We start from the raw sequence: 17,880 nt of genomic DNA, 5'->3' as shown, positions 1-17,880 counted from the left end.
CCCCCAAATAATTCACTTTTCACTTCCCATTTTAATGTTTTTCGTTTCTAACCTTTGGTTGTGTCTGTTATATGTCTGCTCATCAGGATGAACTCAGTGTAGACTGATGGTAAGTTACTCACAATAACAAATCAAAGTAATACAGAGGTGATAAATAACTTTCTTTCTAAAATATTTTCTGAAAGTCAAACTTCACATCCAGATATTTGTGTTCTGTTCAAACAGTTTCTACAACTGAGCTGGAGAGTAAAAAGTTAGCTTGAGGGGAGGTGGGGGATTAAATACGTCCTGTAATTGAACTTATTCAATCAGTTTTTTTTAACTATTAAAGGAGATGAACATGAAAAGGAAGCAAACAAACACTCAGTTACTTTAAATAACCAAGTAACAGGATTTAGTTTGTGTGTTGAAAACACCCCATAATAAATACATTCTATGTCTATGCTTCTTATTAACGTAATAATTATGGTAGGATTTTACTTGACAAATTAAAAAAAGAAGCAGGAAATCACAAACCGGTAAAATAATAAATGACACTGTGTTTCTTTGCTGTTTATTCAGTTCTTTAGATAGCAGCAGAGGAAGAGGAGGAGCCTTGGTGAGGAAGAAAAGGAGGGAAAGAGGGTTTTTCCTCATCATCCTGACAGATTTCAACAGGATTGTTACCTCTGTCAAAGAGACTGATTTCCTTTTTTTAAAAATCATGTTGTAGTTGTGCAGCAGGACATTGTGAAAAGATCTTTTTACTTCTTTGTTTCAAGATTTCTGGGAACAATTCTTTTCTTCTTTTCTTCTTCTTTTTTTAAGTTATTAAATCTTTTCTATGCAAACCTCCTGAATCTGGATTATAAATAACTCACAGAAGCTGTATTGTTGCCCTGGATTTTACTTGTTTCTATTGTCCTGATTCAGATAGAAGACCCAGAATCTAAATGTCTGCTAAAGTAAATCAAGCTCACATCCACACTTCATAAGAATAAGTCAAAAGTTCACATTACATTTAAAGATTCTTTATGAAATAAAATTAAGTGTTGGTTTTGTTATAGGCTGGTCTGACCTAAGTTTGTGGGGATTCTACTTTTGCAGCATAACTATGGGACTGTTAGCTGGCTGGACTCTTTAGCTCAGTCTGTCAAAGTCTTTGCAGATGTGATCATTTATTTTCAGACCCGGGCAGCTAAAGACTTTTTCCATCATCTGCACTTAAATTTTTTCCAAATACTTGAATGAACTGGCTTCAGCAGAAATGATTTCTGTTTTGTCTTATTTGCAGGATCTACTGTTTAGCACAACGCTTGCCGCACTGCTTTTTTTGGTGCCCAAGGATTCCAATTATTTCTCTTCGTGACTCGCTCTGCCCTCTGACTAGTTTGACTTTAGATGAGTAGCTTCTTTATTCTTCTCATAGAATAAATGACAAAATTTTTGTGTTGCCAGGGAGATCTGTTATTAGGTGTATCATGAGCATAACAAGGCAAAAATGGACAGTACTCTAGTAATCAGAAGGTCATAGTCACATTCTTTGGGTGCAAAGAAATACGTCATGTGTTCCTGGATAATACTGTATAATCACAGTAAACAGGTGTACTAGAGTAGTAGACCTGTTCCTATTTGAGATGAATGAGATAAATGAATGCTTTTGTGCTATTGTGAGCTAAGCAGAGTCATGGAGCTGGAAATGAGATCCACTTTACATGAGAACTGTGCAGAATAATTCAATTTTCACTCTTCAGCTAAACTGCTTCTTTAATGTTTGCACATTGTTGTGTTAGACTGTGACATGCTTACCTGATGGAGTTTGCACTTGACCTTTTTTTATCATTTGTTATGTAAGTAGTTGCACACTTGACTTTGTAACAGCAGCAGTTGGCTCTGTACTTGGCTTTGCATGTTTCTCCTGTTCGTACAGTAAAATCTAACCTCACTGTGTCACACATGCTTTAGTTTATTGCACCTTCTGTTTTTATTTTTGAAATATTGCCCACATATTGTTTCTATGTGCATTACTGCCACCTTCTGGTACATTACATCCTGGAAACAAAGACAAATTACATACAGTACTTTAAGATAAAAAAAAACAAACAAACATTCAGGGTTTCCTATGAAAGTCTTTACAAATATCTGAAAATCTTGCCCATCCCTGCTAATGATGACAGTAAGATCATCGTTTTCTTAACACAACTCTCCTCACCAGCTCCTACCAAGCATGCAGGAAAAACTATAAAAACTCTTTGCAAACTAGCAGATTTACTGATTCGTCTTCTATCAAAAGAAAATGAATGTGCAACAATTTAAACAGTTTCTGACATTTTTCAGCAAATGTACTGAACAACTGCTGGTTTGGTTAATATTCATATATAATTATAGCACATGTATGAAGGTGAACAACATGAGAACTCCTTCCCAGTGAAGCTAAAATATGTCCATCCCATCATGGTTGGATTCCTCATTTAGGAGGTTGCATGTCAGGAGGTACTGTTCCAGTCATAAGAGAATACATGTTACCGGCATTTTTTAAAGCAAACTGTGAGCAAAGCCAAATGGGAAATGCTACACCTGAACTGAAGTGATTTTATTATTCAAGCTCTGACTCTTGATCTGATCTTCTCTTCAGTTCAAGTCTGTTTGAATCGTGTATTGTTACGTTATTTTCAAATTCATTCTTAAAAGGACAATTTCAATGGCTTTAATGACTTGCTGGAAAATGTTTGTGACATAGAATTAATTTTACATACAATTTATGGTGAATCCGGCATCAAAATTCAGAAGAAGAGTTTTTATCTTCTGACTTGTCATGTGACGCGTCCGACGTGCTGACGTGGCAGGCGGCGTACTGACGTGCCGTAGATTTAAGTTTGTTTGCTAATGTTAGCCATATTATCAGCAGAATTAGCTTGTTTTTTTGTGCTCCTTAGTCCGGGTTAACGAACAGTGAAGACGGGGAACGACTGTCGAGACGCACTGCAAGGTTTCACCAGCCAGGACAAACTCTGGTAAGTGCTGTGCATCAGCTACGCCTAATGCAGCCGAACCCTTATTTCATAGATTCAGAAATAATGTAGAACCTCTATCCAGCTAAAATAAAGGCATGTGTCGTAGTTAAAAATACTTCTCAGCAATTTTCAGAATGTTTTCCAAAATTCGGCTTCAAAATATTCCACCGGTTAATTACAGTTTTATTTTTTTTCCTACATTTAGCTGCAAATCGTTTTTACAGTGATTAGGCTAGCCGCTAGCATTGCTGTGTTCGGCTCTATAAAGAGAAAGGAATGGATGAAGTTCATAAAGTACACTCTTATGATTTAGATAATTCTTGAATGACTTACTTTAAGCCGACTTGACGAAGAAGAACGCAGCAGTTTGGAAATATATTTAAAATGCTTTTTATTTTGCGAAAGATCCTCCACTTTTTTCTAAATGGAGCTTAAAGACAAACAGTAATAGTTTGGTGATAAAATTGCTGTTGAACACGAGAAGCAGATTTGGACCTCATTAAATAAACTCTGTTACCCGGGGTCAGGTTTGTGTTGCATGCAAGCAGCTGGAGTTCAAACTTTAGGAGAATGAATATTGGCTCTAAAAGTAAGAAGCGGATGGTGCTGCCCAGCCGTCCTGAGCCCCCGACCGTGGACCAGATCCTGGAAGACCTCGACAGAGCTGCTCCTGATGACCCGATCTTCAGCATCCTAGAAAAGACTGGACAAGGTGACTCCACAAAGACGTGTATAGGGTGGGGGTGGCAACTTTTAAAACTGGGAGCACTGGGAATGAGAGACAGAGAAAGAGCAAGTTTGGTATCTTTCATTAAAGCAGCACATCAGAAGCCACAGTCACTTTTGTCACGACTGATGATGAATATAAGGGGCAGAAATTGTCATTTCACTGGCCATTGTAAGTAGCTTCTTGGTCAGGAAAAAACCCACAAAGTAAACCATTTTATATTATTTTTGAATAGTTCAGCATATTTGAAGTAGGGTGGTGTGATGTTGTCATCTACTCTTTTGTGTTTGAATCAATTTTAGTGATTTAAACTATAATCTCCAAGTCAAGCAACGTGGTTTGACGGGGTGCCACTTTGGCTCAGTGGGCGAGCAGGCAGCCACATGCACTTGCTGGGTTTGACAACAAAACACAATGGGAGTGATTTTGGGGAGACAATAACGTGATGCAATGGCTGCAAAAGTGACAGAAAGCAGTACATGCACAGGGTTGGACTGAAACGTGCTTAAAGGAAGTTCATCTGTGAGGCAGAAAAAGGTACAGCTAATTGCATGACTCATAATAATGTAGAAACACATTTACTGTTAGTTTAGTCATGTTACTCTCTCCCCCAGTGTTCAAGGTCTGTTAGTGTGTTTTTGTAGTGTTTTTCTAAGGTGCCGTGTATTTGGCCTCTCAGGGACACTGTAGATTTCTTGCTTCAAACTTTATCCGACGCTGCTGCTTTATAGCAGATATATAAACTGGTCGTAATCTCATGGTTTACTCTGTTTCCTCCTCAGACGTGCCCCGTGCCGCAGACAGCGAGGTGGAGCTACGGTTCCAGAAGTGTCGTCGATATCTGGAGCTGAACAAGGAGCTGCAGGAGGCTCGGGACCGGCTGGTGCAGCAGAGGGTAGAGCTGAAAGCAGCAGGAGAGCAGGCAGACAGAGAGGTGGAAGAAATCAAACGTCAACAACTCTGATTTGACCTTCCCTGTTGGACAGACTCTCCTTGTCATTCGTGGTCTGGCTCGGTTTCACTGAAGTCTTCTCAAACCCACTGACTCGGCACAAACCTGCGCTGGTGCCACTGCGTCAGGCGCACAGCACTAGCTGACCTCTAACCCTAGAGCAGAAGTACATGATTTTGTATACCTAAGGATTGTTGGAGATCAAGACTACTTCACAATAAGTCTGATGCTGAGCAAAGCTTTAAATGTGAAGCAACATGAAGAGTTTGATGTCAATCATTACTAAATTATAATTAGTATAGTTAATGTCTGTCATGTAGCAGTTTAATATTTCACATTTTTCCAGGTGTATGTTAACTCAGATTGAAATAAATGTTGATGTAATGGATCAAGCAAAAGTGCCTGATTACATATTGTAAAGGGGAAAATAAAATGATCAGAGTTGTTTGGTTAATCGGTATCTTAAAGAAAGCAAGAAAGCACCTTGTCTTAAGAATTGTTGCCCAAATTACATTTACTGCCAGTTTGTTGGTTCTACGGGTTCCTGTAGGTCATTAAGGCTTTAATTCAAAATCAAGAAAAAGAAGGCTGTATAACCCCCCCTCCCCCCCCAAATAAAATTAAAAAAAAAATTAATGGTTGTATTTAGAGATGATGTATGTTTGACATTTGACTTTGAAAGTCGTTTTTTATGAAGAAGCTGTTGTTTGAATATCATTTGCTCAGTTATTTTTTATGAAACGCATTAAGCTTTTAAGCATCTTTGGAAAATTGCTGCTTTTCACAGTGTAACCAGACTTTTTTAATACATAGTTTGGGAGATTTTGTTTACAAGTTACATTTTGTATGCAATAAAACTGCCATCAGAAGAGGGCAGCACTTCACCAGAACATTTTAGTGTTGTGTCCAAATAAAGTGAAATCCGTATAAGAAAGCTCCTACCGGCTATAAAGACACACTAACCAGTGAAACCTGACATTTGCTCAAAGCAAATTATTACTTGTTACGACTCCGGCGGTGTGGACACCCCTGACTGGACAGAACGTCGACACAGCTGTTTAAGGAAACACATCACTTTTTATTGAATGAAGACATTTAAAATGACATACGTCTGTTTTGCATGTTACCATGATACCTCTGGAGCCTTGTTCATGCTCACCATGCTTCGACCAAGTTCACAGTTAGGTTCTGACCTGCATTAAACTTGTCTCCAGTCACGCATAAACAAGGCACCAGCAGAGACTCGGATGGTATTTGTCTCCCTGCTCATCTTGTTCACACCTCATTCAGTCTGGATGGGGCTGCTAATGTGATTCTGCACCCTAAATCTGTCTTTTGAGTGTCAAACACTCAGCTAGTTTCCTCTCAGGTCTACAGTTACAAGCTCAAAAGGTTTTCACTGGCTGTTCAGAAATATTTTAATCATTATGTTTGAATATTTTCCCTGGTTAGGAAAGCTCAGATCAGATTTCTTTTTTTAACCGATTTATTATTGATTAATATTCTACTTATTTACTCAATTACTTGTTAGGTCTACATCATAAAAGAGTGAAAAATATCAAATGAAGATTAAATGTTATGTCAGAACAGGTAATTTTTTTACATCTTATTGATGTGACTTTTCTTCCTTTGCTTTTTCATGGGGAATATGTCAAGCTAAGGATTTAACAGGTTATTTGATTTTTCTGGTTTGCTAAGTGATAAAGTAGCAAACAGCTGCACCTCTTAACTGCTCTCCTAACAGTTTAAAAGACTAAAACACTGTGACTTTCTCAGCTTTGTTGAACCACACTACTGTAATCATGTGCGCAGTGTTCTGCAGATGTTTTCAGTTACTTCTTCCAGAGCTTTGCACAAAATCCAATCGTGTTTGACACTCAAGAGATAGATTTCTGTAGTGAATCACTTTTAAAACTTTAAATGGGTGTTGGGACTTGAAAGGATTGCATTCGGAAGCTTCTTGGGTTTTATTGAAACATGCTTTGAGAACACAGTAAGGAATTATGTTTTTTTAAATTACCGGCCCCTTAACGTAGACCAACTTTCATCCCATTCAGCTCAGCGGGCACACATGAAAGAGTGATGGTACAATTACAGAGAATATTCATCGTCTTTGTACTTTCCACCTATCACTACTTTTACAGCAATACAGTTAAGCGGATATTAACACATTATAAAGACTTCCAGAAGATGACTTCTGTGAGAACGCACGTCTGTCCACTCAAAGCCCGACCATCAGTGAAGTAGCAAACAGTACCTGAATCTAGTAGCAAACACAACGTCAGAGGCATGGAGTCGCTTTGCTCATCTATGCTGACAGCTTATATCTTTATAGGTTTTTGCAGCACAACAATACAGATGGCAGGTAACGCTGTTGTCGGGCTTTGGAGAGTATATTAACACTGAATATTATTCAGTGTCCACAATGTTAACAGGTGTGTGTATACAGTCAGTGAATATATTAGCATGCTGTCAGGGAGCGACACCAAGGCTCTTCTACCCACCATGGAGCTGTAGTATATCTGCATATTTACAATACTGATTAAGACACATTAAGAGAACTGGAAAGAGTGAAATCGTTCAGAATCTGCTGATGCTTTCTGTGGAAGATGCTGTAATATTTCTGCATGTTTGGGTCATTGCAATTTTCAAATGACAGAGTAGAACTGTTTTATGGAAATGCTCAATTTAAACTGCTATAATTCATTGCTGTAGAGTAAAAGTTTTGTATAGCAATATACATTCAGACATTCACTAAACACATGTGCAATCTGACTCGACAGCTGCGACATGATGTCTGCTTTTATGATGCTAATAGATTGTCAGAAAGGTGTTAATGGTATTGTTCACTGTCAAGGTCATAATGGATAGTTCTTATATTTTGCCCCTCTAAGCGAATGGACAAAATGTTAGGAAGATTAACCAACATTTCACTTGAAATAAACATAATTATCACCTTTGTGTTCATGTAAAAAAAATCCGAAAATGTGTGGTATAGCTCTTGTGCAAGACTGGACCAAAATTATGTTTGGTGGATTTTTAAAGTGTGAACAAGAAGTTCTGAGAATAGGACCAAGAAAATCATTTCGATTTACACTTCTGACTTTCTGTCCAAGCTCATCTTTTTGGGCATGTCCAGATAGCGTCTAATGTGGCTTTATTTGAATGATTATGTGGAAGTCCTGTCCTCGTGCACTTGGTGAGAACATTCAGTGGAAATGACTTGAAATGTTGTGCATCAAAAAGCAGGACTTTTAGAGAGATCTAAAAATGATGACCATGAAAGTGAGACTGACCAATTGTAAATCAGGAAAGGTTTGTGAATTCTTTTTGGACCTTTTTAAAAATAACTTTTTGATCACACCTTGTATATTCATGTTGTCGAGTAAGCACGCCCAAAACCTCAACATATTCATTTTCACTTTCATTTTGGTATCCAGATTTTTCAGTTTTGTACTAGTTACATTTTTATCATTTAACGCATTACAAAGGATGCCTTTGAAAAGACAACAATGCGTTGAGTTTTCAAAAAACATCCACAAAGTGTATACACACATCAGGAAATTAATAAAATAGGAAAATTCACAGAAATACAAGTGTAATATTGATCGAGAACAGCGATTTGGGGGAAAAAAGTGCATTTGAGCAACTGGTTTCCTCGGAAATGTGGAAAACCTACTGGGCTCTGTATGTAACAGGAAAGGCTAACATCATATTCAGCTGAGCATGGAAGGAGGACTCCAAGCGATGATGTATTTATGTAAAAAATACTTTACATGTTAGTGTATTTATGTCAGTAAGAGTCTGTCAACAGTCTGCCACAGTTTGAACCTTTTTATGTAGAAGTCCAACCAAGTGATCATTCAAAAGTTTGCATAATATTGGTCTTTTTAATCGATTGTGTCCAAGAGACTGATGATATACGTGCTGAAATTTCTAATTTCTACTAGGCAATGATTATTCTACAAATACAAAAAAAAGGAGTACAAAAATGCACGTTCTCTTCATGTGAGATTTTCCTTAGAAGTGCAATAACTGACAGTTATTGGTGGTTTGTTCAGGTCAGACTTGCCTCAATGCATACATCCAACTTTGTATGAATGGTAGAAGGAAGCCATAATCAATTGCTCAGAGAAAAACTTTGATTCCAGTGAATGGTTTAAATAAGGGTCAATACCCGAGGTATGGGGACCAGCACACTCCTCATCTGTCCATCTGAGTGCTGAGTCATCTGTATCAACCAATAATCCACCAAATACCCCATGGCTCACTTTTTCCCCCCTGACTTCTCAATTATTGTCCCTACTTGGTTCTGGCTGTCTTGTAGACAGCATGTCATGGGGCTGGGGATGTAATTAAATGGAGTGACTCGTGCAGCCTTGCTTGGGGATCCCTGTCGGAAAGTCACAACTCCACCCATGTGGCTATCTGCTGTTCCAGTGGAGATGGTGCTCCTCAGAGAGCCTTCGGAATCTCCTTCCTGGAGGTTACTCCCAGAGGTGGCACTAATCTTTCTGAGGAGGGCCAGTCTTGCTACTTCCTCAGAGATCACTGGAGCTGTTTCGACTGTAGGTGAGGTACTTGAGTTGGTCTTGTTATTTGATAAATCTTCTGTCTGGACGGTTGCATCACTTGTCTTGCGGGATGCAAGTAGAATGGTTGGCAGTTTTCCTGGAAGAGCTGGTGGCTTTGGCTTTTCTCCATCAGGAGAAGGCACCAGAGGTAATGCATTTGCTGGCAGAGTACTCTTCAAGATTTGAGGTACATCTTCATCCCTGATCCTCCTCCAGGTAACTCCATCTTTTAGACGAGATGCGGACCTCTGCCCTTTCTTCTTGGTATCATCCTCACTCTTCGCTCTTCCACTTGAATCAGATGAAGAGGAGCGGAGGGAAGAACGACTGGTCACTCGGCTCAGTATGTTTATGCTTGGTGATGAGGCATGACGTTTAAAGGTGTCCTTGTCTTGCTGCTGCCTGAGTCCAGAAAGTCTTCCAGGTCCATTTCGCTGAGCCACCCTGCAGGGGCTTTCAGAGCTTGTTCTCCTAGCTGAGCGTCTTGAAGATAGGTCCCTTTCACTGGATGTTGCTCTTGATAGAGTTGCTGTCTGCTTGTGAAGGCCGGTGTTTGGCCTCTGGATTTGTTGTTTTTGATCTGGATCTTTTACTTGCACCCTTCTTGGGGGTTGCACAGCAGCCTTAAGTTCCTGACATCGGGATGAGCACAAGAAGACAGCTGAAGCTCCAGGAACTGCTCTGCGAGGTGATCCATTCTGAGATCCTGGTGTATTGCGAGCAGAGCTGTCACGTCTCAACATGGTCTTTGATTCCTTAATGAAAGTTAGCTGTCTCAAGAATCCATTGCGATCAGACTCACTGCCACTTGAATGGACAGAAGTCATCCTAACGAGATCAAACCGATTGGCTGGTACCACCCTTTTCCCATTGACCTGGTTTGTTTGTCTACCAGTTGTTTGGTTTGTTACCAGTGGGGACAATGGTCTGGGTTGCCTGACAGAATTTTGCATGAAAGGAATTCGGACAGGAGACTTTTGAGTTTTAGGTGGTGGGGATTTCTCATTTTGATTCACAACAGGAGAGCGTCCTTTTCTTTCAGGAGGACTAGTAGCTGGTGGGCTACTAGCTGGTGTAGCATTCTTTTTCTGGATGGATTTGTTAGTCTGAGCTGGAGAAGTTATCTTCTTCTGTGACTGTTTGGATGGTGTTGAGCTCTGCGATGATCCAGAAGATGAACTTTTTGGTATTCTTGGAGGTGGGGTAGAGCTCCTCTTTGGCAAAGACAGTTCCATATCCTGGGGGTGGCCTAGCCGGTGAAGGCTCTTTGATCTGTGCTGCGCTAGGTTTGGATTCTTTGGAGCATCTGTTTTGGTTGGTACTTTTCTGGGAGGTGGTCTTTGTGATGGAGCCGTCTCTTTTTTCGGTGTATAAATCACTGTCCTGCCTCTGAAAACCACTGGTAAGTTTGGAACTGGCTTGCGCTGTGCAAAGTCTAAAGGTTTATTTGCCTTTTTGTCCTTAGCAAACTTTCTTTCTTTGGGTGTAAAGCTGGATGTTGACATGAATGACAGGACCGACTCAGTCTCTTCAGAGGACGGGTCTTGAGACTTTGAAGCTTGTAGTCCAGTGACCACACAGTTAGCACCTTCTTGTATGGCTCTCCATTCAACACTATTGAGGTCTGACTCTTTATCCCATGCCATGTCATCACTATCTATTTCCTCATCCACGTCCCACCCACCAGAAACCTTGTGTTTTTGTTTTTGAGTATTTTCTGCTTTCTTTTTCCTGGCAGCCAACTTCCTTCTCTGTTTGGGCATGGCAGATGTTATGCACTTTTGAAGGAGATCGTCCTCTGAATCCATGCTGACAGAACTTGGCGAGCTTTGCTCTTCGTATTGGCAGTGAATGTTCACTGGCTTTGTTTGCTGTACTATGTTCACTGCTTTATTGTGTCTGTTCTTGTACCATATTTGTTGGGCTTTTGATTTATGATCATCATATTCAGCATCACTCAGTGAACTGAGAGAGGAGCTGAGTGAGTAACAAGCCATTGATTCATCTTTTATCAGATTCTGTTTTATCCTGTGAAACCCTCTGGACTTTGCTTGGGAATTATCTGACCGGCCAATATTTGTCATGCTTCGGGAAAGATTGCTTTTGCATGGTTCTCTGAAATGTTTTCGATTCATGACCTCATTGTCATTGTCATAGAAGCTGTTGCTGTCCTCTGAAGACAATGTTGGTTGTCGGTACATTTTATTTCCTTTTTGTGAACCCATATTGATGTTACTTTCTGTGTTTTGCTTAATGACAGGCAGTTCCAGTTTTCTGATGGGGCCTTGATCTTGTCTCCTTCTTTGTTGTTTAGGAGAATGTTCACGATTTTTTTGGTTTGCCACTCTATCAGCTACCTCTTTGCTCTGCATCAGCACCTTCTGAGTGGGAACGACATGTCTGGTTGTTCTGCTCATTTGTATCTCAGGTGAGTAGTTCATCCGGTTGGGTTTGTGGAAATGTGAGAATATTCGCAAGTCTTCAATCCTCTTTGCCTCATCGTTCTGTTTGTTCATCCCTTTAGCTGTGCAGTCTTTAGCCCCCCTCTCCCTCACTGGATATTGCAGTGTTTCATCACTCAAAGATGTCGTGCTTGAGAAGTTGACAGGCGTTCCTTCTGCTGAATCAGTAAAAGATGAATCATCAAATTTTAAGTCTTTTTGAGGGATGACAATTCTTCTCCCGGGACACATTTGGGTTTTGCCATTTGGGAGCATCATGTAAACTGGAAGATGAATTGGTTTTCGGGCCTGGGAGTTCAGAATATGAGGAGGGATCGTGGTCATCAGGCAAGGTTTTACTTTTCTCAACTTTGATGGCATTGCTGAGTTGATGCATTCCTTTAAGATTTCTATGTCATCATCTGAATTGCCCTCACTGTATCGCTCCCCATTGTCATGTCCTTGCTCATCCTCCTCAGGGTTGTCGTTTTGCTGGAGCAGGGGAGTTAATTTAAGCTCTACATCTTTCTGTATGTAGTGCTCGTGTAGAGGTAGAGCACTTAAACTGGAAGCACAAGAGAAGTTCTCGGTGGGTTTTTCCACAGTAAAGTAGATCATTGTGTCCAAATCAGGAGGAAGGTTAAACCTCTCCTTAGAGTCTGCAATCTCCATGAACTTCCGCAGACTGCTTTCCCATTGCCCTGCTATTCCTGTCATCTGTGTTTCTGGCCCATTGGGCTCAACACAACATGGAGTTTTACTTCGACTGGGAGGCATGGTTTGCCCTGGGCTATCAGGAAGATCACTTGGGCTTATTGTTCCATCAATCATTTCACTGCATGGATCACTCTGAATTGAGCTGGCAATGGAAGGAGACTCAAAGCTACCCAGTGAACTGACCGAGCTACAGCGACTCATTACCAGGGGTGTCTCATGGATGTAGTTCTCAGATGAACTAGAAGGTGATCGGTCTTCAAGTATGGCAGGTGAAGCTCCTCTTAGGAACACTTTTTCCCTTTTGGCTGGACAGGGGATCTCAATGGGATTTGTCTCTTTGCTTGGGAAGGTTTTTGAATCAGTCATTAGCAGTTGACTGTCACTCAGATCCTCCAAGGTTTCATCCTCTTCAACTCTCTTCACCATTTCTCCATCTTCCACTTCAATTATTTCTAATGATGAGTCACTTTCCAGTTCATTTTCACTTTGCCCATCCAGAGCTCCATCGCCTGAGGAGAGGGAGGACAGCGAGCTACAGCGAGAGAAGCAGATTGGCGTATTTTCCACAGAATATTTCTGGACTGTCTCCATCGTTCCGATGGTTGGGCTTCGGGTTGAAGTGATTGGAGAAAATTTTGCAATACTCCCTCCTGTCATCACAGTAGGTACCCATGCTTGCCGCCTCATTGCTTGGGCAGCCTGGACATTGATAGCAGTCTTTGCTACACCAAATTTGGCTACACTCTGAATGAGAGGGACCTGTTGATAAGTAGGAGAAAGTTTTATTGAAGTCATGCTGACATCAGAGGACACTTTAGTGGATGCACTAACTGGTGTTTGTACAGGTGGATCTTGGTTCTTTTCTGTGTTTGCATTGCTGAGCTCTAGAACTTTTACATTTTTGTTTTCAGCAGAATCTCTCTCTGGAATTTCTTGCTGGCTACTCTCAATCAGGGCAGCAGGTCCTACATTAATATACTCTTGATGGGCCACTTTCAGGTCGAGCTGATTGGGTCGTTGCTGTTGCATCATTAGAGCTTTTGGTGAAGGGCGCATCTGGTCTTTGCTTCCGCAGTATCCATCACTGGTGCTGCCGCTGTTCAGACTATCTGTTGATACACTAGTATGGGCAGTTTTGAGGCGCAAGAGGGCATGGGCTCTGCTGAGCCGCTCCCTGTGGGCTAAGCTGCTTGTATCAGAGAGACGGCAGGGGGAACAGGACTTTGCCCGGGCTTCATTGAGTTCATCCAGTCCATAAGGCCAGTCTGCCAGGTGGTCCTCAGAGCTTAGGCTTAAACTGTCCTCTGAGGATGTGTGCATGGTGATGTCCTCCACTAACCTGTCAATCTTGGCAACTGTGTTGGTGATCTTTTCTGCTAGCTTCTCTGCAGCAGCAGAGACCACATCATCAGGAGAAGCATGTTTCTTCTCGACAGTCTGAGGCGGGTCTACATCTCGCTCAGGCTCACTATCCCTCTTGCGAAGCTGGTTTTGCAGGAGGTTAGAGTTGGTGAGAAACATGGACAGCATGGAGAAACTCCCAGTGTCCAGGCTACTTGAGATGTTTGGAGCCTCATCATCATCAAAACAACCGGAATCAGATGCGTAATCCTTTGCCAAACTCTCGATGTAACGTAGTGGCTTGTTGAGGGTCAGGGGTTTGGGGCTCTGTTTCTCAAGGGTATCAAAGGTCTCTGCGAGATGTTTGGCATCCAACTCTGCCTCCAGAGCTTTCTGCTTCCTCATGTAGAGTGAGGGCATGCAAGACCCGGGGGATACAACCGCAGTGTCCTTATATTTAAGCGGTCGATTGGTTAGGAGGTTCCTTAAAGCTGCAGCGCTGCCCATGGCTATCATCTTGTGCTTGGAGTGGATAAGATTGCGCAGCATGCTAACTGCCCCGAGGTCCCACAGCAGCTCCTGGTCTTTTGGGCTTCTGGCCGAAAGGTTCCAAAGAGTCCCGCAGGCGTTGCTTACTATGGTCAGGCTGTGGGAGCGCAGGTGCTGCAGCAGAGTCTGGAGGCAGTTGTGGTCCCTGAGGATTTGCCTGCGAAGAAAGAAAGAATGTAGAAGGCACTTTAATAACTTTGCTATATACAACTGAAAAATCCCTCTTTTGTAGTTGTAGGTTTTTATGTTTAGTTCAGATTATGTTATTTTATACTACTGTATGGTTTCTGATCATATATCTGGTGAACATCACATTGTATCTCCTGTCTAATGCATCATCGTAATGTAATACGACAATGTCTGAATAAAATCTGATACTTTTTTCTACAAATGTCTCCAAATTTATTTTAATATAATACAGGAATAGGAGGAAGGGATCTAAAAAAAACAGTGAATAGAAATCTAATTACAATAGAGCCCCGTTTTTAGGGGAAAATCTGCATAATTTATTAATATCCTGTTGCTGCGGCTTCTGTGCCAGCTCCTCTGTGACATCATACAGATCCATGAATAAAAAAAGTGTTAACCTGAGCACTGAGAGCAGTCTGAAGTCTAAGCAATTAGCTCACTGGGATTACCTGTACATATGCTCATGTTTAAAGTTTTTACATGAAACGTTTATCATGAACATGGATGGAAATAATTGTTGTCTGGGAACGTTAGATGAGGGTGAAACCTCTGAGTCTCATGAGCACACCTATAGTCTTCTCGTGTGGCAACCAGACTGGACACATTTCGAAGGATTCCTCCGCCGCTCTCGATGATGGCAAGTGAGTTGGTCTGACAGCGATACGTCAGTGTGCTGACCAGGAAGCCCAAAGCGCCATCCACCGAACAGATTGCTACCTTGTTGTCGATACTGTGAGCGGACAGGTTCCACAGAGCGCTCAGAAGACTCTTCAACGTTGACTCCTGCAGAACCAAAAAACACAAAAACAGGTTTCTTAGGTATGACAAGGAAAAATGGTAAAAAACAAAAAGAAAAAAGCTTAAACTTTAAATGTTGTAATAAATTCTGTTTCATTCCGTTCCTCCAGATTATTCTCTATGATCTTCCAAAATAAAAGCTTCTCCTTCTCTGGGGGGAGATTTGTTTTCATTACCTTGGTGGCCTGCAGCGCGCAGGTCATCAGCGCAGACACACAGCCGATGTCTCGGAGGACTTTCTTACTGCTGATGTCAGCCCTCCAGGACAAGTTCCTCAGGATACTGGAGACCACCTGATGGAGCTCCTCACTGTCGGAGGCCAGCTGGGCCACCAAAGCCTGGAGACAGCTCTTCTTCGAACACAGAGTGGCCTGCAGGAGTAAAATGAATGTATTACTGTAATGGATCAGTAAAAAGGGCTGAGCCAGATTTAAATGATGCTACTGTCAAAGTAAAGCAAGTAAAAATGATCAGAGAAAATAATAAATTAAAAAGAAAATTTAAGATTTATTTATTAATTGTGTTGACAGCAAAACTATCTGTCCTGATCAGACTTCTGTTGGGACTTTTAGATTAAAGTGATCATTTTGAAAAAGGCAGATTAAGGGAGTGCAGGTGTGAGTGGGGTGCTGCTATTGTTGCACTGCTGTCAGTTAACCTCCTCACAGTGCCTTTCTGTACCTTGTTGACGACATCCCCGAAGGTGAGATTGGTCAAAGCCATCCCTGCATAGCGACGCAAAGCCATGTTGATGGGGTCGTTCTGCATGCCGTACATTTCCTGGTCAAGGTGGATCAGATCTGCCACCACCTGCAGACCGCCTGAAAGAAATAAAAAACAAACTCATGTGAAAATACCGAAACACATACTACAAATCAAAGCTCTGCTGTAGCAAAGATAAACCAAAGTATTTTTAAACTTGATACTTTACTGGAGTCATTCCCAAACTTTGGCCCAAATTCAAATCTTAAATTCTTCCAAAACTCCTTCTAACCTTTACTTTGTCTTAACGTCTTTTATTACTTTTGCCACGCACCACTGCTCTACTGTGACTCCCCCAATGATGAGACAGAATTTATATTCCATGGCTTTATTAAATATGTTTGCTATTTAAAATATAAATATTTTGTGGTAATTGCAAAATAAATTCCAACATTGAATAATAAAAAAAATCATAGGGGGTCATATGTTGAGTTTCTCTCTGTATGTATAATTGTAGGGTCTACCTTACAATATAAAGCGCCCTGAGGTGACTGTTGTTGTGATTTGGTGCTGTATAAATAAAATTGAATTAAACTGAATTGAAATAGCTGAAAAACACATTAAAAATAAAACAGATCAAATATCAAATCTATGCATTACAGGAAATAACTGATACTTTCACTGTATAAGTGCAATCGGGCATAAAAACGAAAGCGCCAAAGAAACTGCAAACGGGTCCTTTGGTGTCAAACAAACCTAATTCGTTCATGGCTCGTCGAAACTCCTCTTCGAAGGAGAGCTTCATGATGGCGCACATGGCCTGACAGATTTGAGGGTCCACGGGTTCAGGGATATCTGTGGAGAAAAACAAGATGTTTAACTTAATCCACATAAGTTTGCGTTATTTTGAACATGTCGTTTTGGTTTCATCAGATTTACTGGAACTTGGATCACTGGTGGTTTTGTCTGTATCTATAGATTTTTGTCCTCTACTGTAGGATACAACTAATGTAACATGTAAGTTTGTTTATCTTTAACTGTACAAAAGATGGATGTAGGTGTTGTGATGTCACCCACCAGTTAGTGAACCCCGTTATGTTTTTTTGCTCGGGTTCTGATGTTCAGGTTTTGTTTTTTTTTTTAAACATGGCTCACCTGTGGTTCTGGTTCCCCCTGGTGAAGGTGTCCCGGCGTGGCTCTCGATCCAGTCCCAGCCACTGTCGCAGTAGGTCCGGATCTGCTCCAGCATGTGCAGGACCCTCATCTCCCGGCGGGCTTGGCCCTCATCCTGCTGTGAGTAAATGATGTTGTGGAGGGCAGCGCTTGCTCTGGACTTGGCCTCACGGCTGCAGCCTGTTGTGGTACCACCCGCTGCTGTCTCACCAGGACCGCTGCCTCCGTCCGGGCCTTCATGCAGAATCTGGACCAGAAGGGGGACGCAGCCAGACTTTCTCATGGCAATGCAGCTGTCCTGAGAGCTGGAGAGAGCCAGTAGAGTCCGGGACATCTCCTCCTTATCTCTGTTAGCCAGCATGGAGAGCAACCAGAAGACCATCTCCACCTGCGGAGGAAACATCAGTAACGATCTTATCCACTTCCACCAGCCATAGTTACAAACTATACAATGACAGGGTACGCTTTTGTAAGTTTCACTCTATAAGTACAATGTTGTAGACATTAATTGAGTTTTTGGTGTGTTGCTACCTTGCTACCACCGTCTGCAGCTTCTGTTCCTGCTGCTGTGGCTGATGATGAGCTGCTGTTCTCTGGTTCTCCAGCAGGGGGCTTCTCGGCACCAGAGAGCTGCACACAGAAAGACAGAAGAAGAAAAATGCATAAAGATGGTATCTTTGACCTACTTCTAGTCTGATCTCCACCTTTCGCATATACAGCTATA

General features: G+C 41.5%; 3 protein-coding genes across 8 annotated transcripts in view; 2 read left to right on the top strand and 1 right to left on the bottom strand.

Moving 5' to 3' along the window:
• The window catches only part of reep6 (receptor accessory protein 6), an 11,508-nt gene extending 6,390 nt beyond the window's left edge, over positions 1-5,118 (top strand). For 3 of the 5 annotated variants that reach the window (XM_042222202.1, XM_005923446.3, XM_005923448.2), the window contains 4 exons: positions 87-109; positions 562-2,993; positions 3,521-3,705; positions 4,503-5,118. In XM_042222202.1, the coding sequence (XP_042078136.1) occupies positions 87-107 (21 nt within the window). In that variant the 3' untranslated portion in view covers positions 108-109; positions 562-2,993; positions 3,521-3,705; positions 4,503-5,118. The remainder of the gene's footprint in view (positions 1-86; positions 110-561; positions 2,994-3,520; positions 3,706-4,502) is intronic. The other 2 variants (XM_042222205.1, XM_005923445.3) reach the window with 2 other exon arrangements.
• Positions 3,564-4,684, top strand: cunh19orf25 (chromosome unknown C19orf25 homolog). Its single transcript, XM_042222044.1, has 2 exons — positions 3,564-3,705; positions 4,503-4,684. The coding sequence occupies exons 1-2, from the start codon at positions 3,564-3,566 to the stop codon at positions 4,682-4,684; spliced, it is 324 nt and encodes a 107-aa protein (XP_042077978.1).
• A 611-nt stretch (positions 5,119-5,729) lies between the features above and the next one.
• apc2 (APC regulator of WNT signaling pathway 2) overlaps positions 5,730-17,880 on the bottom strand; it is a 50,620-nt gene continuing 38,469 nt past the window's right edge. For both annotated transcript variants that reach the window (XM_005923452.3, XM_005923454.2), the window contains 7 exons: positions 17,688-17,786; positions 17,139-17,544; positions 16,740-16,838; positions 15,963-16,102; positions 15,458-15,652; positions 15,052-15,266; positions 5,730-14,451 (listed from right to left, as the gene is read on the bottom strand). In XM_005923452.3, coding sequence (XP_005923514.1) covers positions 8,940-14,451; positions 15,052-15,266; positions 15,458-15,652; positions 15,963-16,102; positions 16,740-16,838; positions 17,139-17,544; positions 17,688-17,786 — 6,666 coding nt within the window. In that variant the 3' untranslated portion in view covers positions 5,730-8,939. The remainder of the gene's footprint in view (positions 14,452-15,051; positions 15,267-15,457; positions 15,653-15,962; positions 16,103-16,739; positions 16,839-17,138; positions 17,545-17,687; positions 17,787-17,880) is intronic.

Source organism: Haplochromis burtoni, unplaced genomic scaffold (assembly GCF_018398535.1).
Source record: "Haplochromis burtoni strain Fernald_Lab_line unplaced genomic scaffold, NCSU_Asbu1 Contig_5, whole genome shotgun sequence".
Taxonomy (NCBI): domain Eukaryota; kingdom Metazoa; phylum Chordata; class Actinopteri; order Cichliformes; family Cichlidae; genus Haplochromis; species Haplochromis burtoni.
Note: the sequence above shows the minus strand (reverse complement) of the source record. Positions and strands in the feature narration are given on the sequence as shown.

Bases quoted from the DNA above. Each gene is read 5' to 3' on its own strand.
- cunh19orf25 (XM_042222044.1), top strand. From the start codon at position 3,564: ATGAATATTGGCTCTAAAAGTAAGAAGCGGATGGTGCTGCCCAGCCGT. The intron at 3,706-4,502 runs GTGACTCCACAA...TTTCCTCCTCAG, and splicing joins CCTAGAAAAGACTGGACAAG to ACGTGCCCCGTGCCGCAGAC.